Genomic DNA, 24,789 nt, shown 5'->3' with positions numbered 1-24,789 from the left:
GTTTGTTCTCACTGGAACGACGGAGGTTGAGGGGCGACCTGATAGAGGTCTACAAAATTATGAGGGGCATAGACAGAGTGGATCGTCAGAGGCTTTTCCCCAGGGTAGAGGGGTCAATTACTAGGGGGCATAGGTTTAAGGTGCGAGGGGCAAGGTTTAGAGGAGATGTATGAGGCAAGTTGTTTTTTTTTTTGTGTTTTTTTTTTTAAACAGAGGGTAGTGGGTGCCTGGAACTCGCTGCCGGAGGAGGTGGTGGACGCAGAGACCATAGTGACATTGAAGGGGCATCTTGACAAAGACATGAATAGGATGGGAATAGAGGGATACGGACCCAGGAAGTGAAGATGATTTTAATTTAGACGGGCAGCGTGGTCGGCATGGGCTTGGAGGGCCGAAGGGCCTGTTCCTGTGCTGTACTTTTCTTTGTTCTTTGTTCTAGTGGTTAGCACTGGGACTGTGGCGCTGAAGACTGGGTTTGAATCCCAGCCCTGGGTCACTGTCGTGTGGAGTTTGCACATTCTCCCCATGTCTGCGTGGGTTTCACCCCCACAACCCAAAGATGTGTAGATTAGGTAGATTGGCCATGCTAAATTGCCCCTTAATTGGAAAAAAAAATTGGGTACTCTAAATTTAAAAAAAGACTGGGACAATGGGGCAAAAGGCACAGGTTTGCGAAGCCACATTAAGCCACCTTCTCACGCCTGACAATAATACGGAGATGTTAAAATAAGAGGTATACATTATAAAATGCATTTCCCTTGATTTGTGCTCTGCCAGCCCTGGTTGAGTGCAATGAATTTCCTGTATATTATAAGCATCCAGGTATGTTGAGGAAGAAGTTTTTTAAAATGTGAAAGACTGTTTCCGCAGTGCAACAGAATATAGATTTGTGTGATGAATTACATGATTGAAACTGGCATTATAGATCTTCAACCCTCGACCCCACTTAGACTTGCATCTTCTAAGTAATGAGTGACCTCCCTATTCTTCTTACTAAAATGTAAACTGTGAACAGCAATGGTTCCAGTACTGATCACCATGGAACATCACTTCCCATCTGCTGCCAGTCTGAATAATTACCCTTTACCCCTACTCTCTGCTATCTGTCTTGAAGCCAGTTTTTAATCCATTCTATCCATTGCATCATAACAATTCAATTAAGAATCGGGAATGAGAATCCTATCAGATTTTTTAACCTCGTTAGTTCAGGAATTCCAAAATCAATTATCACTTCAGAATCAAACCCAGATCCTTCCTGGTCTTGTAACTTCATTCCATACCACATGGCCCATGCCTTTTAAGCTATTAGAAAATCTAAAGCACATTTTACTTATGAGAACTCAGTGTTACCTTCATCAGGTGATCTACACGTGCCAATAACTGTGTATTGATTGATAGCCTGCAGTATAGTTTATCCCCTGGTTTTGCAACAAGTCGAAGAGCAAATTCTTGTTGGAACATCAATACTGCACATCTGTAGGAGGGCAGAAGGTAACATATAAAGAATAAACCTAGTTATCTTTTCAATGGCGGCAATACTCGTTTTGCAATAAAACACATCTTTGCTCCCTCCCCAACTCAAGGAAACACTACACTAGCTGATGCACATACAGTAGAATCCTCATTTGAATAGATAACAACAGAAATCACTGGGGGGGGATAATCACATCATGTTCACTCTCAGACTTCTCAACCCTCTGCCTCTCCAGAAATCTTGGTCTCTTAATGTTGCTTGCTTCAGTGGTTTTCGCTCGTATTTATTCTATGACTGTTACCAAGTGTGAAAACGTTGTGCTCAACCTTTATTTCAACTCTACATCATCTATTTTAACGCTACATCACATCAGAGAAGTAGACTGATTTTTCATTTCACAATAGAGCTGGCAGTTCAATCTTTTCTCTGAGCCCTGCGAGTGTGGGAGTGGCTTCTTCGGCGGGTGAGAGTCAGTGGAACAGAGGGAGGAATAGAAACTGGAGTCAAGGTTTCTTCCTACAAGTCCCAAAAGATGTGCTGTGTGATATGAGCATTCTGAATTCTCCCTCAGTGTACTCGGACAGGCGCCGGAGTGTGGCGACTAGGAGCTTTTCACGGTAACTTCATTGCAGTGTTAATGTAAGCCTACTTACGACAATAAAGATCTTCAGACAGGCTTACCTGAAGAATGGTCTGTGCAGAAGCAGTTTAAAAATAAATGGAGACGAGATCTGCAAATAACATTCCAATAATTCAAATTACAACTCACCACCTACAATATCAATAATTTTGTGCTTGCAATTAACAGTATATTACATGTAAAAATCAGCCCATATGAAAACATGACCCAGTTTCCCAGCTGGTGACAAGCCTGCACTTGTATCTGTCCAGCAACACTTGAGATACTGTTACCCAGTTTACCAATCAGGAAGTAGGATTCAGCTGTGTGCAAGGATTTCACCAAAGCAGCATTTTGATCTCCATAGAAAATTTAGCGAAAAGCTAGCCAAGGTGCTCATATAATTCCAAGCCATTCAGAACAAGCCACCCATGATGGTATTTATTATTCAGAAAAAACATATTTTCTAGTTTTGTGCACCTGTTTGTTTTCTTATTTAAGTTCTCTTTCAGACCTTTATTTAACCTTTTGTTATATTGACATGTTATCTGTTTCAATCATGAACTTTGCATTGTGTAGCCTCATAAACGCCTATGCAAATGGTTTATCCTGTTCAAACTGGCAAACCTACTGCCCAAACTGAAAACCGGTAGCGTACCTGTAAATAGCTCTAGGAGGAAACAGTTCAATGTTTTTCACTTCCCCTATTCAAACACTGGAGGCTCCTCACTGGTTAAGGTAAGGATCAAAATTATTTCAATCTTAATGGTCATGCTGCACACCAACATAATCACCCAACTTATAAGGCAAGTTAAACGGTGATGCCAACTTACCTGATATGGCAAGTTTGCCACACATGCATCAAAAAATGGCAAGTCTGTCTTCAGCACATCTCCAATCATTATTTGAAGTTTACTTGCCATAGGTCTGAAGAAAATGTATTCAGAAACAAAAACACAAGATTTCAGCAACAAAAAAGGTGGTCAAAACACATATTTAAGCTATTTTCTATACAATCAATTTTGTCTTAAGTCCATTAAACTTAGTTAAATGCTTAACAGTATTTATATTACTTACGTTCCCTGAACTCTCTTCTGCAGTTCAGCGACAAGTCTGGTATCAAGTTCACAAGCAATTACCTAATGCGAATGCAGAAACAATTCCACATTATTATTTTTATACTCTAAACCAACAGAATATGGCCCCAGCTTATCGAGCAAAGTTTATTAAGCACATGCTACTAATAAGACTGAAAACCCAATACTAACAGTTGCTTGGGAGGGTAGTACAGAGCTTGAATATTACTAAAAAGAGGGATACGTTGCCGAAGCTTTTGATCTTGCATTCCCATCAGGACAAAGGTAAGAATGTCAAATTTCAAACAATCACACTTTATACTACAGGAAAAAAAGGGAGCTTTAAGTATAAAACCAAACCTGCATAGAAAGCTTGGAAAAACTGATAACACAAAAAACAGTCCAAAGTTTAAAAAAATCCATTGGATGTCAAAACCTTTTATAGTGAAAAGTGGTCTCACCTCCAATATAAATAGGTGATGATTGGGGCCAGTAAGCAGCATTAAATGGAAAAGTGAGGTCTCCCAGTGCATTAGCTTCTGGGTTCAGGAGAAGCAAGCCAGAGGAGTTGATTCAGACCAAAAGTGTAAACAATGTGAGCAGGGGTTCCAAATGCTTCACTTCAAGAGAATAATTAGAGGTAGATGGTAACGACTAATTGTTGGCTAATTCTTTTTTTAAATCCTTCTTGCTGGTTGAGATTTCTAAGCAGCCCACTGATTGTTTATGATAACGCTATATTGTTTCTTATCTAGATTCAAATGTTTTTTCATGAGAATTTTGGTTTAAAAGATTTTATAATTTTCTACTGGGCTTGAATAGATCGTTATCGGTTGACAACACAGATCTGAAAACCAACAAGAGTTGCAATTTAGTTGTAACAGGATTTTGAGTCCTGCATGAACAACTGCACAGCCTTACACTGGATGACAGGAGTTGCCTCGCATTTCAGATTCAACCACAAATTGAAGACCTAATTCCACTGTAGCATGCAGCACCATCTAATTTTCAACTGAAACCAATAGGCAAGTTTCAAAAAGGCAGCGTTGGAAATTCATTTTTGTCATTGATTTGTCACTTATAGAGCTGCAAAAATTTAATAGTTGGCTGACTTTCAGGATTTTCTACTTCTTACTTTTACTTATAACTTTAATGATTTAATCATGACATAGATCTGCAATTGCTTGGGGAGGAGGATAGAGAGAGTAGGGGTACAGTTTATTCTTTCAGTAGCACTATTGACAAGTGATTTCTCCAGGAATCTGTACTAGGGCATCTGATGATCACCACATTTTTATATAAATACACGCACACACATGCATACAGGAGTTAAATATATGTTCATAAGAGACTTGGAGCTGTGGAAAAGCAAAGGAATTGCAAGTGTCCAGGCACAAATATCACTAAAAACTAGTGCACACATGAAAAAAGCAATCAGAAAAGTGAATGGAAATTGGAGTTCATCACAAAGATTTGTGTACAAGTGAAATGTGAATAGAGCCGCGCGCGGCGGGGGGGGGAACTGAAGGATGTCATGATATGGAAAACTACAGCAATCTAGTCATGACAAATAGAAAACTGAAAAGTATGAAATGCTTCAAGGGAGTTCAGAGAAGTAGCTATAACAAACACAAGCATCTTTAAAATCAAAAATATGAGGCTGCAGGGCAGCATGGTGGCACAGTGGTTAGCATTGCTGCCTACGGCACAGAGGACACGGGTTCGAATTCCGGCCCTGGGTCACTGTCCGTGTTTAGTTTCCACATTCTCCTCGTGTCAGCGTGGATTTCACCCCCACAACCCAAAGATGTACAGGATAGGTGGATTGGCCACACTAAATTGCCCCTTAATTGGAAAAAAATAATTGGGTACACTAAATTTATTTTAAAAAATAGGAGGCTGCAATAAATTATCAATGTCCTCAAAAATTGTGTGGGAAGAATGCAATTGAAGCGAAACAGAAATCTGCAAAAACGTGACGACGTGTTGTGTGCCAGAATATTTGTTTTTACTTTAAACTGGCAATTACCTTTTTAGCCTTTTCCAAAAGTTTAACAGTCATGTTACCAGTACCAGGTCCAACTTCCAAAATGACATCTGTTGGTCTAATAGCAGCCTTGATGGGAAAAATGTAATAATTACTCATTGAAATATGTATTCATTCCATATTGCAATATATGAATATACAACTGATAGATACTTTATGTGATCTGACTGTGTGTTTTAGGAATTCAATTGTAAATAAAGTATCAGAAATTGTATGCACACCCTGGAGAATTTGTTACCCAGGATTGGCCATATAGATATTTTAATTGATAACTTTAAAAAGGAAATTATCACAAAAACTATTCAGAGTCAGAAATAATGTCACTTCCACATTATTAAATATATAGTAAGCATTGATTCGCCACGGACTATCTCTGTCCAATCTTTCTAATATCTTTCCACGATTTAGCTGCTAACCAAACCTGCACTTTTTAGGCACCTGTACAGATATTCCTTAAAGGAAGTGGCGTTAATAGGTTGTGAGACCAATTACAGGCTAATTATGACTGCTTATGAGTGGGGATAAATGGATCTTTTTCAGGATGGGAGTCGGTGACTAGTGTTGTGATTCACAGATCTGTGCTGGGACCACAGCTTTTCACAATATACATTAATGATCTGGAAGAAGGAACTGAAGGCACTGTTGCTAAGTTTGCAGATGATACAAAGATATGTAGAGGGACAGGTAGTACTGAGGAAGCAGGGGGGCTGCAGAAGGACTTGGACAGGCTAGGAGAGTGGGCAAAGAAGTGGTAGATGGAACACAATGTGTAAAAGTGTGAGGTTATGCACTTTGGAAGGAGGAATGGAGGGATAGACTATTTTCCCAATGGGGAAATGCTTAGGAAATCAGAAGCACAAAAGGACTTAATAATCATCATCTTTATTGTCACAAGCATGTTTACATTAACACTGCAATGATGTTACTGTGAAAAGCCCCTATTCGCCACATTCCGGCTTTTGTTCGGGTACACAGAAGGAGAATTCAGAATGTCCAAATTACCGAACAGCGCGTCTTTCGGGACTTGTGGGAGGAAACCAGAGCACCCGGAGGAAACCCACGCAGACTCAGGGAGAACGTGCAGACTCCACACAAACAGTAACCCAAGCCGGGAATCGAACCTGGGACCCTGGAGCTGTGAAGCACCAGTGCTATACAATATGCTACTGTGTCGCCGGTAGTCCTTGTGGCGGTAGTCCGAAGGACTTGGGAGTCCTTGTTCAAGATTCTCTTAAGGTTAACGAGCAGGTTCAGTCAACAGTTAGGAAGGCAAATGCAATGTTAGCATTCATGTCGAGAGGGCTAGAATACAAGAGCAGGGATAGAGGCTCACAGTTGGTGTGTTGCCTCCCGGGTGCCAAGGTCCGTGACGTTTCTGATCGTGTTTTCAGGATCCTTAAGGGGGAGGGGGAGCAGCCACAAGTCGTGGTACACATCGGTACCAACGACATAGGTAGGAAAAGGGACGGGGATGTAAAACAGGAATTAAGGGAGCTAGGGTGGAAGCTGAGAGCCAGGACAGACCGTGTTGTCAACTCTGGTTTGCAGCCAGTGCCACATGCTAGCGAGGTGAGGAACAGGGAGAGTGCAGTTTAATACGTGGCTACAGGGATGGTGTAGGAGGGAGGGTTTCAGCTACTTGGATAATTGGAGCACATTCTGGGGAAGGTGGGACCTGTACAAACAAGATCGGTTACACCTGAACCAGAGGGCCACCAATATCCTGGGAGGGAAATTTGCTATAGCTCTTCAGGGTAGTTTAAACTAATTTGGCAGGGGGATGGGAAATGGATTGGTAGTCCAGGAGATAGCATTGCTGGAGGTCACGAAGTTGAGGGTAGTGCAGTACTGAGGAAGGTACCAAGGTCACAAGAGTGGACCTGCAGGCATGAAGGTGGTTTGAAGTTTGTCTACTTCAAGCGAGGAGCATCAGGAATAAGGTTGGTGAGCTTAAAGCATGGATTGGTACCTGGGACTACGATGTTGTGGCCATTACGGAGACGTGGAGGGAACAGGCGCAGGAATGGTTGTTGGAGGTTCCGGAGTTTAGATGTTTCAGTAAGGTTAGGGAAGGTGGTAAAAGAGGTGGAGGAGTAGCATTGTTAATCAAGGAGAGTATAATGGCTGCAGAAAGGCAATTTGAGGAGGATCTGTCAACCGAGGTAGTGTGGGCTGAAGTTAGAAATAGGAAAGGAGCGGTCACTTTGTTCGGAGTTTTCTCGCCCCCCAAACAGTAACAGAGATGTGGAGGAAAAGATTGCAATGCAGATTTTGGACAGGTGCGGTAGTCACAGGGTAGTTGTCGTGGGTGACTTTAACTTTCCAAATATTGATTGGAACCACTATAATTCGAATAGTTTGGATGGGGCTGTTTTTATCGAGTGTGTGCAGGAGGGTTTCCTCCCACAATATGTGGATAGACCGACAAGAGGCGGGGCCACATTGGATTTCGTACTGGGTAATGAACCGGGCCAAGTGTTAGATTTGGTTGTGGGAGAGCACTTTGGAGATAGTGACCACAATTCGGTGACTTTCACTACAGTAATGGAGAGGGATAGGAACATATGGCAAGGGCAAGGTTTATAACTGGAGGACGGGTAATTACGATGTGATTAGGCAAGAATTGGGGAGCATAAGATGGAAACAGGAAGTGTCAGGGATAGGCACAATTGAGATGTGGAGTTTGTTCAAGGAGCAAATACTGCATGTCCTTGATATGCATGTCCCTGTCAGGCAGGGAGGAAATGGTCGAGTGAGGGAACCATGGTTTACAAAAGAGGTTGAACGTCTTGTCAAGAGGAAGGGGGCTTATGTAGGGATGAGAAAACAAGGTTCAGTTAGGGCACTTGAGGGATACAAGATAGCTAGGAAGGAGCTCAAGAAAGGACTTAGGAGAGGTAGGAGGGGCCATGAGAAGTCCTTGGCGGGTAGGATCAAGGAAAACCCCAAGGCTTTTTACACTTAAGTGAGGAATAAAAGAATGACCAAGGTGAAATTAGGGCCGGTCAAGGACAGTAGTGGGAATGTGTGCATGGAGTCTGAAGATATAGGAGGCCCTAAATGAATACTTTTCTTCAGTGTTCACAAAGGAGAGGGGCCATGTTGTTGAGGAGGATAGTGTGATACAGGCTGGTAGGCTGGAGGAGGCAAATATTCGGAAGGAAGATGTGTTAGAAATTTTGAGAAGCCTGAGGATAGATAAATCCCCTGGGCCTGATGGGATATATCCTAGGATTCTTTGGGAGGCGAGGGATGAGATTGCAGAGCCTTTGGCTTTGATCTTTATGTCCTCACTGTCTACACGGATAATGCCAGAAGACTGGAGAGAAGCGAATGTTGTCCCCTTGTTCAAGGGAATGGGTATAACTCTGGGAATTATAGGCCGATTAGTCTTACTTATGTCATCGGTAAATTATTGGAAAGGGTCCGGAGGGATAGGATTTATGATCATTTGGAAAGATACAGCTTAATCCAGGATAGTCAGCACGGATTTGTGAGGGGTAAGTCTTGCCTCACAAGTTTGATTGTATTCTTTGAGGAGGTAACTAAGTACATATATGAAGGTAGAGCAGTTGATGTCATATACATGGATTTTAGTAAGGCGTTTGATAAGGTGCCCCATGGTCGGCTCATGCAGAAAGTAAGGAGGCATGGCATAGAGGGAAATTTGGCCGATTGGATCAGTAACTGGCTATCACATAGAAGACATAGGGTGGTGGTAGATGGTAAATTTTCATCCTGGAGCCCAGTCACCAGTGGCGTACCACAGGGATCAGTGCTGGGTCCTCTGCTATTTGTGATTTTTATCAATGACTTGGATGATGGAGTTGAAGGTTGGGTTAGTAAATTTGCTGATGACACCAAGATTGGTGGAGTAGTGGATAATGTGGAGGGCTGTTGTAGGCTGCAAAGAGACATTGATAGGATGCAGAGCTGGGCTGAAAAGTGGCAGATGGAGTTTAACCCTGATAAGTGTGAGGTGATTCATTTTGGTAGGACAAATTTGAATGCGGATTACATGGTTAATGGCAGGGTTCTGAAGAATGTATTTTGTATTCTGAAGAATATATTCTGAAGAATGCCTTTATTGGTAGAGGGATTGAGTTCCGGAGTCATGAGGTCATGTTGCAGCTGTACAAAACTCTGGTACGGCCGCATTTGGAGTATTGCGTACAGTTCTGGTCACCTCATTATAGGAAGGACGTGGAAGCTTTGGAACGGGTGCAGAGGAGATTTACCAGGATGTTGCCTGGTATGGAGGGAAAATCTTTTGAGGAAAGGCTGATAGACTTGAGGTTGTTTTTGTTAGAGAGAAGAAGGTTAAGAGGAGACTTAATAGAGGCATACAAAATGATCAGAGGGTTAGATAGGGTGGACAGTGAGAGCCTTCTCCCGCGGATGGAAATGGCTAGCACGAGGGGACATAGCCTTAAACTGAGGGGTAATAGATATAGGACAGAGGTCAGAGGTAGGTTCTTTACGCAGAGTGGTGAGGCCGTGGAATGCCCTACCTGCAACAGTAATGAACTCGCCAACATTGAGGGCATTTAAAAGTTTATTGGATAAGCATATGGATGATAATGGCATAGTGTAGGTTAGATGGCTTTTGTTTTTTGACTTCCCATGTCGGTGCAACATCGTGGGCCGAAGGGCCTGTCCTGCGCTGTATCGTTCTATGTTCTATGTGGAGGAGCAGAGAGATCTCGGAGTTCATGTCCATAGATCTCTGAAAGTTGCCACCCAAGTGGATAGAGCCATGAAGAAAGCCTATAGTGTGTTACCATTGATTAACAGGGGGATTGAGTTTAAGAGCCGTGAGGTTATGCTGCAACTGTACAAGACCTTGGTTAGACCACATTTGGAGTAGTGTGTGCAGTTCTGGGCACCTCATTATGGGAAGGATGTGGAAGCATTGGAAAGGGTGCAAAGGAGATTTACGAGGATGCTGCCTGGATTGGTGGGTGGGTCTTATGAGGAAAGGTTGAGGGAGCTAGGGCTTTTCTCATTGGAGTGAAGGAGGATAAGAGGTGACTTAATTGAGGTGTATAAAACGATGAGAGAGATAAACAGAGTGGACGTTCTGCAACTTTTTCCTCGAGTGGATGTAGCTGTTACAAGGGGGCATGACTATAAGGTTCATGGTGGAAGGTATAGGAGGGATGTCAGGTGTAGGTTCTTTACTCAGAGAGTGGTTGGGGCGTGGAACGCACTCCCAGCTATGGTAGTGGAGTCGGACACTTTAGTAACTTTCAAGCGATTATTGGATAGGCATATGGAGTGCACTAGAATGATTGGGAGTAGATTGATTTGATCTTAGTTTCAGACTAGTTCGGCACAACATCGTGGGCCGAAGGGCCTGTACTGTGCTGTACAGTTCTATGTACTTCTGAGGCTGTATAAGGCTTTGGTCAGACCCCATTTGGAGTATTGTGAGCAGTTCTGGTCCCCGTATCTAAGGAAGGATGTGCTTTGGAAAGGGTGCAGAGGAGGTTCACAAGAATGATCCCTGGAATGAAGAGTTTGTTGTATGAGAAATGGTTGAGGGCTCGAGGTCTATACTCATTGGAGTTTAGAAGGGTGAGGGGGGTTGTTATTGAAACTTGCAGGACACTTCGAGGCCTAGATAAAGTGGATGTGGAGAGGATGTTTCCACATGTAAGAAAAACTAGAACCAGAGTACACAATCTCAGATTAAAGGGACGATCCTTTAAAACAGAGATGAGGAGGAATTTCTTCAGCCAGAGGGTGGTGAATCTATGGAACTCTTTGCCGCAGAAAGCTGTGGAGGCCAAATCACTGAATGTCTTTAAGACAGAGATAGATAAGTTCTTGATTAATAAGGGAATCAGGGGTTTTGGGGAGAAGGCAGGAGAATGGGGATGGGAAAAATATCAGCCATGATTGAATGGCACAGCAGACTCGATGGGCCGAGTGGCCTAATTCTCTCCTATGTCTTATGGACTGTTAGTTACTTAGCCACAACGCAGTGGCTTTGTTTTACATTTTTGTGGTGGAGGAGGGGGGAAAATAGAGAACTCCATGGTACAGTGTATTAAAACACTGCAATTTAGGGGGCGGCATGTGGCACAGTGGTTAGCACTGGGACTACGGCACTGAGGACCCGGGTTCAAATCCCGGCTCTGGGTCACTGCCTGTGTGGGGTTTGCACATTCTCCTCGTGTCTGTGTGGGTTTCACCCCAACAACCCAAAGATGTGCAGGTTAAGTGGATTGACCACGCTAAATTGCCCCTTTATTGGGGAAAAAAAATAATTGGGTACTCTAAATTTATTTTAAAAAACACTGCCATTTAGGACTCAAATTTATCCTATATGAATGAGATGAGAAGCACTTCCTCTTGCTAGCTATCGAATTAGTTTGGATCGTCTGAACACTTGTGCTTGCTTAGGGTAAGACAGAATGGTCTATAAAAATCCTTCCTCTCAATCACTGATGCCAAATGGATATCTGGCATGGGAAGCAAAAAAAATCACTGTTGCATTAAAGGTGTTCTTCTGAGGTTCAGGGAACATTTACTGTATCTGATCAGTGATATAACTGGCCCAGGAATGCATGTTCAAAATGAAAGATTGTTCCATGTTCTAACATGGACTTCCGATTGGAAGGAAAAACAAAACCAGCAGTACTTTGCATGGATAATACGCAGAGGTATATTTACAATTATGAAGACAAGACATTAAAGAATACTGGTGACAGGTGACAGATGAATTGGATAACCACATTCAAAATTTCAATAAACCCAATTTCTAACCACCCTCACCAACCATTTTTAATGCAATAAGAACCATCTAATGGACCTTGGGGTGTCAAAATGATAGAAATGATAGCCAAACGATACATAATTAGGCTGATTGAGCAACATATTGTACTACACCTTACTGTACCTTGTCGATGATACTATTCACAATTAAAGGATTCTTCAGAATATGCTGGCCAATTCCAGTATTGAACACCATACCTAAACCAAAGTAAAACAGGATCAAAACTGAACTTACAACACAACAAAGTTAAAATATTCTAATTTCACATTTATAGCACATGGGGGTGGAGGATAAAGCTACACATTAGCATTCCATTATCTATTGTAACATAATTTCAATTTGATTCTTCGTACACATTCGGATCTTAGTTGGGAGAGGCTGAGTCAATATCAAATTTGCTACAGCTTCAGAGATGCAATGTGACTTCAGTGTCCCGCCGAAACATAATTTACAAAGGAAACCAGATGATGTTATTGGTTCATTGCCGGATAGAGATTTATAGAATGTTCACAGCACTGGAGGCGGCCCTTTGGCACTGGTTCTTTGCAAGAGCAATTCAACCAATCCCACTCTCCAGTGTTTTCCTCAAACCCTGCAAATTTATCTTCAGGTGGTATCCAATTCCCCTTTGAAAGCCACAGTTCAATCTGCTCCCATCACATTCTCCTGATCCTAACCACTCAAGGCATAAATTAATGCTTTGGCACGTTATTTCTTCTTTTACCATTCACCTTACATCTGTCTCCTCCGCTTCTTGATCCCTCCGTCAAGAGGTACAGTTTCCCCTTATTTATTTTGTCTAAATTCCTCCTGATTTTGAACACCTCTACCAATCAAATTTCCTCTCAATATTCTCGAAGAACAATCCCAGTTTCACCAATCTATCCCTGCACTGAAGTCCTTATAAGACCATAAGACATCGGAGCAGAATTAGGTGGGTTGGTGCAGACTCGATGGGCCGAATGGCCTCCTTCTGCACTGTATGTTCTGTGTTCTATGCCAAGTAGATCTTTTAAAAAAAACCCTGATTCCTTTATTAATCAAGAACCTATCTATGTCTTAAAGACACTCAGTGATTTGACCGCCACAGCCTTCAGTGGCAAAGGGTTCCACAGATTCACCACCCCTGGCTTAAGAAATTCCTCCACATTTGTTTTAAAGGATTGTCCCTTTAGTCTGAGATTCTGCCCTCTGGATCTAGTCTTTCCTACTAGTGGAAACATCCTCTCCACATCCCTGTGGAACCCCACTGGTCACAAGTCGCAAACCTGATAAAGAGCCCCTTATCCCCACATGCCGTTTCCTGCACATTAGCCAATTCTCTTTCCATGCCAATATACTATTTCCAACATCATGGGCTCTTACTTAACCTTTTGAGAGATACCATGTTGAATTCCTTCTGGAAGTCAAAATACAACACATCTACCGGTTCCCCTCTATCGACTCTGGTTGAGACTGCCTCAAAAACCTCTAATAAATTAGTCAGACACGATTTTCCTTTCACGAAGCTATGCTAATTCTAATTGATTAAATTAGGATTTTCCAAATATGCCGCTATTACTTCCTTAATAATTAATTCCAACAATAGATGTTCGGCTAATCAGCCTATGGTTATCCGTTATTTGGAGCAGCACAGTGGCACAGTGGTTAGCACTGCTGCTCACCGCGGACTGTGTTCAATCCCAGCCCTGGATCACTGTCCGTGTGGAGTTTGCACATTCTCCCCGTGTCTGCATGGGTGTCACCCCACAACCCAAAGATGTGCAAGGTAGGTGGATTGGCCATTCTAAATTGTCCCTTAATTGAAAATGTTTTTTTTTTAAATTATCTTTTTACCTCTTTTAGAGACATCCCTTTTTGAGTAGGGATGTCACATTGGCAGGTTTCCAATCCTCCAGTACTTCTCCAGAATCCAAGGGTTTTTGGAAAATTACAAACATGCATCCACTATTTCTGTAGCTACTTCTTTTAGGATCCTCGAGTGTAAACTTTCAGGACTGGGGGACTTATCTACCTTTCACCCGATTAGTTTGTCTAATACTACTTCTCGGGTGATGGTATTTATTTCCTCCGCTTTATGCTTTAGTATTAATAGGATATTTGAAGTATCTTCCATCATAAAGACTAATGCAAAATATCTGTTCAACTCCTCTGCCATTTCCTTGTTCCCCAGAACTATCCCCCCCAGATTCATGTTCAAAGGGACCTTGTGTTCACTTTGACCTCTCTCTTCCTTTTTATATATTTAAAGAAGCTGTTTGGGGCTGTCACTGACTTTTGCCTCCTCATATGCTTTTTCTTTCAACTTAATACTCATCTTAACTTTCTTGGTTATCCATGGTTGGTTTATCCCTCTTAAAATCTTGCCTCCTTATTAATATATTTTTGCTGCGTCACAAATACCTCCTTAAATGTCTGCCACTGATTTTTTACTGTCTTTCTTGCTCATCTATCTGACCAGTCCACTTTTTTTCTTACAGATTCATTTTTATGGGATGTGGACATCGCTGGCTAGGCCAGCATTTACTGTCCATCCCTAGTTGCCCTTCAGAAGGTGGTGGTGAGTTGCCTTCTTGAACCGCTGCAAACCTTGGAGGTGCAGGTACACCCACTATGCTGTTAAGGAGGGAGCTCGAGAGAAGTGCCCCAGCGACAGTGAAGGAACGGCGATATATTTCCAAGTCAGGGTGGTGAGTGACTTGGAGGGGAATCTCTAGGTGGTGAGGTTCCCAAGTATCTTCTGTTCTTGTCCTTTTCGATGGTAATGGTCATGGGTTTCGAAGGTGCTGTCTAAGGAACCTTTTGCTAACTCTATCCTCATTTCCTTGTAATTCCTTTCATTTAAAGGTAAACAGTTGTTTCTGACCCAAATTTCTCACTCTTAACATGATCGAATTTAATATTCAGTTTATGATCATTACTTCCGAAGAGATCTTTTACTCTTCAGATCATTTATTAAACCTGCCTCAGCATTCATTACCAGGGCTTTGGAGTTTAGACACTACACCTACTTTTTGGGCAGTCCCTCAGCATTGAGGATGACTTGCTTCCACCTCCGGGGCAGTGGGAATTTGAGGTGGTTGAACAGTCCAATCTTGGATCTGCAGACTCTACCACAGGTTTGGCCAGTAGTGTTTCATGAGGTGGGTGGGTGGGATGCTTGTGATTCAGTGCTCTCCTTCCGCTGTTTAAACTTGCTCCATCATATGACCCTCGCGGTGTTTGTCGCCCTTGCAGATGCTTTTTTCCCCAGTTTGTGCATTCTAAGGTGTTTCGATGGGGATGTCACATTTATTTAGGGAGGCTTTCAGAGTGCCCTTGTAGCGCTTCCTTTGCCCTCCTGGCCATCGCTTGCCATTGCACACTACACCTACCAATGTCTTCTTTCCTTTGCTCTGTCTCCATCCAAATAGACTCTGCAATCATCATCCAAGTCTAGATCATCTCTCACAACTGTCCTCATTTAATCTCTTAAAGAGTGCTACCCCACCACCTTTACCTACCCTCCGGTCCTTCCGAAAGGTCAAACATCCTTCAATGTTAAATTCCCAGTTTTGACCTGCTGAGTTTTTCCAGTATTTTCTGTTTTAATTTGTTACAGGCAAATTGTGTTCAACTAACTTGCTTAAGCTTTTTGAGAATCTAAGAGGTGAGGGCATATATGGTTGCTGTGGTGTATGCAGATTTCCAAAAGATGTTTGATGAAGTACCAAATAGGCTTGTCAGCAAAATGGAAGCACATGGAACAAAAGGGATAGTGACAGCATGGGTACAAAGTTGGCGAAGTGACAAGAAACAGTAGTGATGAATGGCTATTCCCGAAAGACATGCTGTTAGGTAATTTGGACATTCTGAATTCTCGGTGTACCCAAACAGGCACCGGAATGTGGCAACTAGGGGCTTTTCACAGTAACTTCTTTGCAGTGTTAATGTAAGTCTACTTAGAACATAGAAAAATACAGCACAGAACAGGCCCTTCGGCCCACGATGTTGTGACAATAAAGATGATATTATATTTTGCAGACTGGAGGAAGGTATACAACTGCATTTCTCAAGATCAGTACGAAGACAGCTACTTTTCTTGCTACAAGTAAACAAAATAGACGTGATTGTTGAGAGCACACTTTAAAATTTAAAGATGACTCAAAACTTGGAAGTACTGTGAAAAGAATGGACTCCAGTCCAACGCCGGCATCTCCACATCATGAAAAGAATGGTGATAGACTTCAAGATATAGGGCTGGATAATTGATAGCAAGATGGTGAGCGAGAGTTGCAAAATCGCTCCCGCTGGTAAAAATGAGATGTCGGAAATGGGGTTGGGGGGGGGGGTCATCTCCACAATTTTAAAAGGTCCCTGGAGAAAGCCCTGGTCTGCAAAAATCCAGCCCGTGGGCATGCAGGTGAAAGTTAATGGTAAGAAACTTGAAGTGATTTCTCTTTGATGGAAGAATATAAAATAAAGCGTACAATTCCAGAGGGGTTCCAGGAGCCGCAAAACCTGGGAGTAGATGTGCAGAAGTCATTGAAAGTGGCAGGGAAAAGTGGTTATGGCAAACAGGATACAGGGCTTTATAAATAGCAGGAGAGTATAAACAAAAGTTGTGATGAATCTTTAGAAAACACTGGCTCAGCGAGTACTGCAGATGTGAAAACATTGTAGTGTAGGAAAGATTCACCAGAATGGTTCCAGGGATGAAAAACTTCAGTTATGAAGATAGACTGGAGAATTTGATACTGTTCTTCGTGCACAAGGAAGCTAAGGGATTGGATAGAGGTATTCAAAATTACGAGGCTAGACAGAGTAGATAGGGAGAAACTATTCCCACTCGTGAAAGGATCCAGAACCAGAGGGCGCAGATTTGATGTAATTGGCACACAAAAAAACACACACAAGGAAAACATACAGCAAGTGGTCAGGATCAGGAATGCACGGCCTCGTTCTAGCAGCGAGCCGTCACGGACATAATAGGCCAAATGGCCTCCTTCTGTGGGGCGAGCATCCTGCGATGTAAACACCTCCCCACTCGGCCACACTTTAGGTTGCTATTAATGCGGCAGCGTGGTCCGCCCTAACCGGGCCTCACCTTGATTTTGCCCCTGGGCCTGTTGGCGCCTTCCATATCTCTTCTCGCTTTTGACTTTGGGCATTTTCAACGCGAGCCGCTCAGATGGAACGTCCACGAAATTTTAACTTTAAAAACCCAACGGCCGCTCCCGGCACGTGCCGCCCCAAACCGAGCCCCGCCAGCCAGTGCGCCTGTGCCACGCACGCAATGGCGTCTGGGGCTGGTAGTCCTCCAGCTCGAGGTTGAAGCGTCTCAACTGTTACTGCCAGCTCCGGAAGCAGAGATTCGACAATTGCTCGTCATCGACCATGATTAGTGTGGAAAAAGTATAATCGGCAGAAGTTGTTAAATTACAGTTAAGTCTCAAACTTTGGTGCCAGAGCATATGCGGTCGCTCTGAATGACGAGCAGCGAATAAAGAGGTAGAGACAAGAGGAAACACCTTCGCCGAGACTGCTCTGTTTACCGCCACCTGCAGGTGGGACAGGGACACTGACTCAAGCAGTTTCAAAATTGATTTCTACATGTTGTGCTCAGAGTTGGTCAAAGTTGCTTGCTTCTACTGCAAGTGCTCACCTTTTCCCAGTATCCTTCCCTTCCTGCACTATTTGACCTGAATTCAATGTAAACTTAATATTTTCCTGGGCACACAGCAGCCTGACATTGGCCAAAATATCCACGACCATTTGGATTATTGTAATTCTGGTGATTTACCTGATGAAGGAGCTGTGCTCCGAAAGCTAGTGATTCCAAACAAACCTGTTGGATTTTAACCTGGTGTTGTAAGACTTCTTACTGTGCCCACCCCAGTCCAATGCCAACATTTCCACATCCTGGTGACATTAGACACTGCTTAGTCTCACCAAGCTTAACTTGTGAAAACTGATGGAGGTGGCCATTATCCATTCCAAAGAAGAAGCAAAATACTGTGGATGTTGGAATCTGCAACAAGAACAGAGGATGCTGGAAAAACTCCAACAGGTCTGCCAGCATAGAAGTCATAAAATCCCTACAGTGCAGAAGGAGGCCATTTGGACCATCAAGTCTTCATCAACCGCCGAAAGAGCACCCTACATAGGCCCTTGCCCCTGTTCTGCCCCCGTAACCCATCTAACCTTTTGGACATTAAGGGACAATTTTAGCATGGCCAATTCACCCAATCTGTACATCTTAATAATAATCTGTATTGTCACAAGTCGACCTACGTTAACACTGCAATGAAGTTACTGTGAAAAGCCCCTATTCGCCACATTCTGGCACCTGTTCGGGTACACAGAGGGAGAATTCAGAATGCCCAAATTACGTAACAGCACGTCTTTCGGGATTTGTGGGAGGAAACCGAAGCACCCGGAGGAAACCCACGCAGACACAGGGACAGTGACCCAAACCGGGAATCGAACCTGGGACCCTGGCGCTGTGAAGCAACAGTGCTAACCACGGTCCTGTGTTGCCGTGCTGCCTAAGTAGGGATTCCATTATTTTCTACCACTGATGTTAAGGTCTATAGTCTGTGGACATGTTCTATCTTCTTTCTTAAACATATATACCACGTTAGATATCTACCAGTACTTTGTCAATTTTCTAATGAATTAATAAATATGTGTAATAGTGCCTCTGTTATCTCTTCCCTTGATTATCTATTGGGACAATGGGTTTTGGCTTCATGAATTTGATTGCTTAAAAAAAATCTGAATCATGGCCAGAGTTAATGTTTCGAGTCCATAGACTCTTCGTCAGAACTGAAAGGAGAATAGAAAGTTCATGATTTTCCAAATGTGCTGCTTTAATTCCTTAATAATTGATTCCAGCTTTTTTCCAACAATTGATGTTAGGCTAATCGGCCTATAGTTACCTGGTTTTATGGGGCGGCACAGTGGTTAGCACTGCTGTTCACGGGGCCGAATAATCAGGTTCGATCCCGGCCCTAGGTCACTGACCGCATGGAGTTTGCACATTCTCCCCATGTCTGTGGGTCTCATCTCTACAACCCAAAAAAGATGTGCAGGATAGGTGGATTGGTCACGCTGAATTGGAAAAATTAAAAAATAAATATTGCTCCTTTGTTTTGATTTCTTCCAGCTTCCTTAGCACCCTCTTAAGGCGAATCAGAGTATTTGTAATTTTGACACCCTGTTCAACTGATCTAAGCTTTCTATCCTGTTACCTTTATAAACTCTAAATTGTCTAAAACCATGCCTATCTCCCCAATCATAACATAGCTACACTAGTACCCAAAAATAGAAACTATCTTAAATATACCTTACACTGTATCCAAGCCCAACTGCATTTTATAATGTCCAGTCCTATACCTATCCCCAATATCTTGTTCCTCTAAGTCTAACCCGTCTATTCTCTCTCCTCCGTTTGGCCAACTGTTGATGGCCAAACTTTCATGTTGCCTTTAAATTACTATTTGCAAATCCCTCCCTAACTGTTCTGTCTCTCCAGCCCTAAGAACCATAATTCAATTTCTTTGTTTGTAATCACTTTTCCCAGCCCCCAATTTCTCCCTTCCTGGATAAGCAACAGTTTTCCATATGTCTATTTATGAAATGCCTTGGGACCGTTCCTTGTATTAAAAGTTATTGTTGCTATGCTAAATAAAGAGGCCATTGTAGTACAATCCAATTACATGTCTTCAGATTATGATTTAACTTATTCTTAGAAGATGGTGTTAAAAATAACTTACATTGTTCACTAGAGTAGTGATGAATTCAAATGTTACAAAATGATTCATTATTCTTTTACAATACTATTATATTTTAACATTTGTAATTCACAACTATTTTCCACTTAAGCATAAATAAGCAATTTACTAGCAGAGCAGAGAGAACATAATTGAACACAGCAGTGCATTCTAACATTGTAGTATCAAAAGAAACTGCTTATACACTGGTTATCCTTAGAAAATTAGATTTATTTTTTCTTCTCTTGCCTTTCACCGTACATTGTCTAATATGGTAAACCCTTAATTCTGAGTAAACTTCAGTACAAGCTTACCAATAGTACATGTCTAATAATAATAATAATCTCAGCTCATCTGCTGCTGAAACACTTATTAGTTTCTTTGTTCTCTCTCGAATTGACTATGCTAATGCACTCCTGGTTGGTCACCCATATTCCATCCTCCATAAACCTATGGTAGTCCAGAACTCTGCTGCCCGTATCTTAACTTGCAGCAAACCCCGTTCACTTATCACTTCTGTGCTTGCTGACTTATATTGGTTTTAGGTGAAGCAACATCTTGATTTTAAAATTCTTATCCTTTTTTTCACATCACTCTATGGCTTTACTCTTCTTATATCTGTCATTTCCTCTCACCCTCTAAGATATCTGTGCTCTTTTAATTCTGGCCTCTTGAACAACTCCGATTCTAATTTCTCCACTATTGGTGGCCCACTTTCAGTTGCCTCGGTCTGTACCTTTTCTATATAGCTCCATCTCTTACCATGCTTTCTTCCTTTAAGACACTCCTTAGAACTTAGCTCTTTGACCAAGCTTTTGGTCATCTGATCTAATATTCTATTACATGGATTAGAGTCATATTTTATTTCTTAATGCTCCTGTGAAGAACCTTACGACATTTTATTATGTTAAAGGCACCATATAAATATGAGTGTTGTTGTTGATTTGTATACATTTACACCTAAATCTCTTTGCTCTGCAACTGCTCTGGTCTGTCACAACTAACAAAATATTCTAATTATCGTTTACTGATCCAGAGTGGATGACCTCAAATTGAACTGCATCTGCTATAGTTTTACCCACTCACTTAATCTGTTATTTTCCTTTGCTCTCATTCATACAACTTACTGGGCTGGTTTAGCTCAGTGGGCTAGACAGCTGGTTTGTGATGCCGAACAAGGCCAGCAGCGTTGGTTAAATTCCCGTACCAGCTTACCCAAACAGGTGCTGGAATGTGGCGACTAGGGGCTTTTCACAGTAACTTCATACTTGTGACAATAAAAGGTTATTATTATTATTATTACTGTGTCTCACATCTCATCTGTGACTCTCGTCGGTTGTGGCAAAGCTTAAACAATATAACAGGCTAAAAAGCAAAGCCAAGTAGAATCTATGGCAACAGTACACCTCCTCCCCGATGAACACAATGCATTCTATGCTCATTTCGAGCAGGAATCCAAGAAACCGTTGTCAACTGCCCCAACAGATTCGGACACACCCATAACTTTCGTCACAACCTCTAAAGTCAGATCGGACTTCTTGAAAGTGAAACCTCGGAAAGCAACAGATCCTCCGGAGTCCCTGGCCATGCACTCAGATCCTGCGTGGACCAACTAGTGGGTGTGTTCGAGACCATCTTCAACCTCTTCCTACTCCATTCCGAGGTTTCCAACAGCTTCAAGAGGACCATCATCATATCGGTTGCCAAAGAAGAATCAAGCAACGTGCCTCAACGACTACCATCAGGTTGCTTTGACATCTATCATTAGGTGCTTTGACAGGTTGGCCATGAGACATATCAACTCCATTCTCCCAGGAAGCCTTGATCCACTGCAATTTGCATACCTCCATAGCCGGTAAACTCATCCCTGGAGCATCTGGACAACAGGGACTCCTAAATCAGACTCCTAAATCAGACTCCTATTCATTGACCACAGCGCCACCTTTAACACCATAATCCCAGCCAACTCATAACAAAACTTCAAAATCTAGGATTTGGCTCCCCCCTCTGCAACTGGATCTTTGACTTCCTGACCCATAGACCACAATCAGTAAGGATAAACAACAACACTTCCTTCATGATAGCCCTCAAAATTGGGGCCCCGCAAGGCTGCATAATTAGCACCCTAATATACTCCCTATACACACATGACTGTGGCAAAATTTGTCTCCAACTCCATCTACAATTTTGCTGATGACACGACCATAATGGGTTGGATCTCAAGCAACGATGAGTCAGAGTACAGGAGGGAGATATAGAATCTAGTGGCGTGGTGCAACAACAACAATCTCTCCCTCAATGTCAGCAAAACTAAGGAATCGATCATTGACTTCAGGAGGCGAAGTATCTACACACCCCTGTCTGCATCAATGGTGCCGATGTGGAGATGGTTGACAACTTCAAATTCCTAAGTGTGCACATCACCAACAATCTGTCCTGGTCCACCAACGTTGATGTTATGACCATGAAAGCACAACAGCACCTATACTTCCTCAGTAAACTAAGGAAATTCGGCATGTCCACATTGACTCTTACTAGTTTTTACAGATGCACCATAGAAAGCATCCTATCTGGCTGCATTACAGTCTGGTATGGCAACTGCTCAGCCCAAGACCGTAAGAAACTATAGAGAGCCGTGAACACAGCCCAATCCATCACAAGAACCCGCCTTCCATTCATTGGCTCTGTCTGCACCTCCTGCTGCCTTGGGAAAGCAGGCAGCCTAATCAAAGACCCCTCCTACCCAGGTTATTCTCTCTTTAAATCTCTTCCATCGGGCAGAAGATACAGAAGCCTGAGAACACGCACTAACAGATTCAAAAACAGCTTCTTCCCCTCTGTACCAGACTCCTGAATGATCCTCTTATGCACTGAACTGACCTCTCTTTGCATCTTCTCTATTGTGTAGTACTACAGTCCGTATGCTTTACCCGATGTCTATGTATTTATATTGTATATTTATCGTATGTCCTATATTTTCCATATATGGAATGATCTGGACAGTATGCAGAACAATACTTTCACTGTACCTCTGTACACATGACAATAAGTCTAAATCTTAATCCTAATTTAGTGTTGTCTGCAATCTTTGTCTATTACTCATCCAAATCATTAATTCTAAGGTGAAAATCTGAAGCCCCAGTACAGATACTTGGAAACACCATTTGTCACATTTGCCATTCAGGAAATGAACAGTCTCCTACCTCCTGATGAATTACAAACTATGTCACAGGGTTATCTCGCATTCTGTATTCTTCATCCAAATAATCTATTTTCTAAAAACTTAGCCGATGTCTTCTGGAAGTCCACATTGACTAAATATTGTCCTATCCATTATGCTAGTGCACTCCTGAAACTGTTCAACAAAATTAGTCAGGCATGATTGAGTTTTTTGAGGGGGTGACCAAGAAGGTAGATGAGGGCAGTGCAGTAGACGTTGTCTAAATGGACTTTAGCAAAGCCTTTGACAAGGTACCGCATGGTAGGTTGTTGCAGAAGGTTAAAGCTCACGGGATCCAGGGTGAGGTTGCCAATTGGATTCAAAATTGGCTGGACGACAGAAGGCAGAGGGTGGTTGTAGAGGGTTGTTTTTCAAACTGGAGGCCTGTGACCAGTGGTGTGCCTCAGGGATCGGTGCTGGGTCCACTGTTATTTGTGATTTATATTAATGATTTGGATGAGAATTTAGGAGGCATGGTTAGTAAGTTTGCAGGTGACACCAAGATTGGTGGCACAGTGGATAGTGAAGAAGGTTATCTAGGATTGCAACGGGATCTTGATCAATTAGGCCAGTGGGCCGACGAATGGCAGATGGAGTTTAATTTAGATAAATGTGAGGTGATGCATTTTGGCAGATCGAATCAGGCCAGGACCTACTCAGTTAATGGTATGGCGTTGGGGAGAGTTATAGAACAAAGAGATCTAGGAGTACAGGTTCATAGCTCCTTGAAGGTGGAGTCGCAGGTGGACAGGGTGGTGAAGAAGGCATTCGGCATGCTTGGTTTCATTGGTCAGAACATTGAATACAGGAGTTGGGACGTCTTGTTGAAGTTGTACAAGACATTGGTACGGCCACACTTGGAATACTGTGTGCAGTTCTGGTCACCCTATTATAGGAAGGATATTATTAAACTGGAAAGAGTGCAGAAAAGATTTACTAGGATGTTGCCGGGACTTGATGGTTTGAGTTATAAGGAGAGGCTGGATAGACTGGGACTTTTTTCCTTGGAGCGTAGGAGGCTTAGGGGTGATCTTATAGAGGTCTATAAAATAATGAGGGGCATAGATAAGGTAGATAGTCAACATCTTTTCCCAAAGGTAGGGGAGTCTAAAACTAGAGGGCATAGGTTTAAGGTGAGAGGGGAGAGATTCAGAAGGGCCCAGAGGGGCAATTTCTTCACTCAGAGGGTAGTGAGTGTCTGGAATGGGCTGCCAGAGGTAGTAGTAGAGGCGGGTACAATTGTGTCTTTTAAAAAACATTTAGATAGTTACATGGGTAAGATGGGTATAGAGGGTTATGGGCCAAGTGCAGGCAACTGGGACTAGCTTAATGGTAAAAACTGGGCGGCATGGACTGGTTGGGCCGAAGGGCCTGTTTCCATGCTGTAAACTTCTATGATTCTATGACCTGCCCATCACAAATCTATGCCAAGTCTCTTTACTCAACTAGACGTACCCAGTAGCTCAGTCATCCTGGACTGTCTTTTCAGATCATTTTTATTCATCAGGCAGTGATCTAGATATTGGCAGATGGGGTTTTCCAAACACTTATCATAACTTTGGCATAAAATTAATGAAATCTTTTGACAAGTGCAATAAAGTTCTGTGTAGGTTCTCCTGATATCTAGCCATGACTTTGACAAATATCCTGCAAAAGTGGGATAAACAATTATTTCTATTGTTTTCCCAGGATTTTGGCTGATTGTCACAGTTACAATTGGAAGAAGCCCCACAGAAAATCTACCCTATTATTTTACTTAATTTTTTTTAAGTTTAGAGCACCCAATTATTCTTTTTTTCCAATTAAGGGGCAATTTGG

The 24,789-nt window shown here is 42.5% G+C and overlaps 1 protein-coding gene across 1 annotated transcript in view; it reads right to left on the bottom strand.

Annotated features, from left to right (window-relative positions):
* Positions 1–17,468, bottom strand: part of dimt1l (DIM1 dimethyladenosine transferase 1-like (S. cerevisiae)) — a 38,625-nt gene extending 21,157 nt beyond the window's left edge. The window contains exons 1-7 of the mRNA XM_072496965.1: positions 17,084–17,468; positions 12,121–12,194; positions 5,199–5,285; positions 3,171–3,232; positions 2,927–3,020; positions 2,156–2,205; positions 1,351–1,474 (exon numbers count right to left, since the gene is read on the bottom strand). Of these exons, the coding sequence (XP_072353066.1) occupies positions 1,351–1,474; positions 2,156–2,205; positions 2,927–3,020; positions 3,171–3,232; positions 5,199–5,285; positions 12,121–12,194; positions 17,084–17,147 (555 nt within the window). The 5' untranslated portion in view covers positions 17,148–17,468. The remainder of the gene's footprint in view (positions 1–1,350; positions 1,475–2,155; positions 2,206–2,926; positions 3,021–3,170; positions 3,233–5,198; positions 5,286–12,120; positions 12,195–17,083) is intronic.
* Positions 17,469–24,789: the final 7,321 nt, after the last annotated feature.

The sequence above is a fragment of the Scyliorhinus torazame genome, chromosome 3 (genome assembly GCF_047496885.1).
Source record: "Scyliorhinus torazame isolate Kashiwa2021f chromosome 3, sScyTor2.1, whole genome shotgun sequence".
Lineage (NCBI taxonomy): Eukaryota > Metazoa > Chordata > Chondrichthyes > Carcharhiniformes > Scyliorhinidae > Scyliorhinus > Scyliorhinus torazame.
This window is presented reverse-complemented; position numbering and strand designations above follow the sequence as displayed.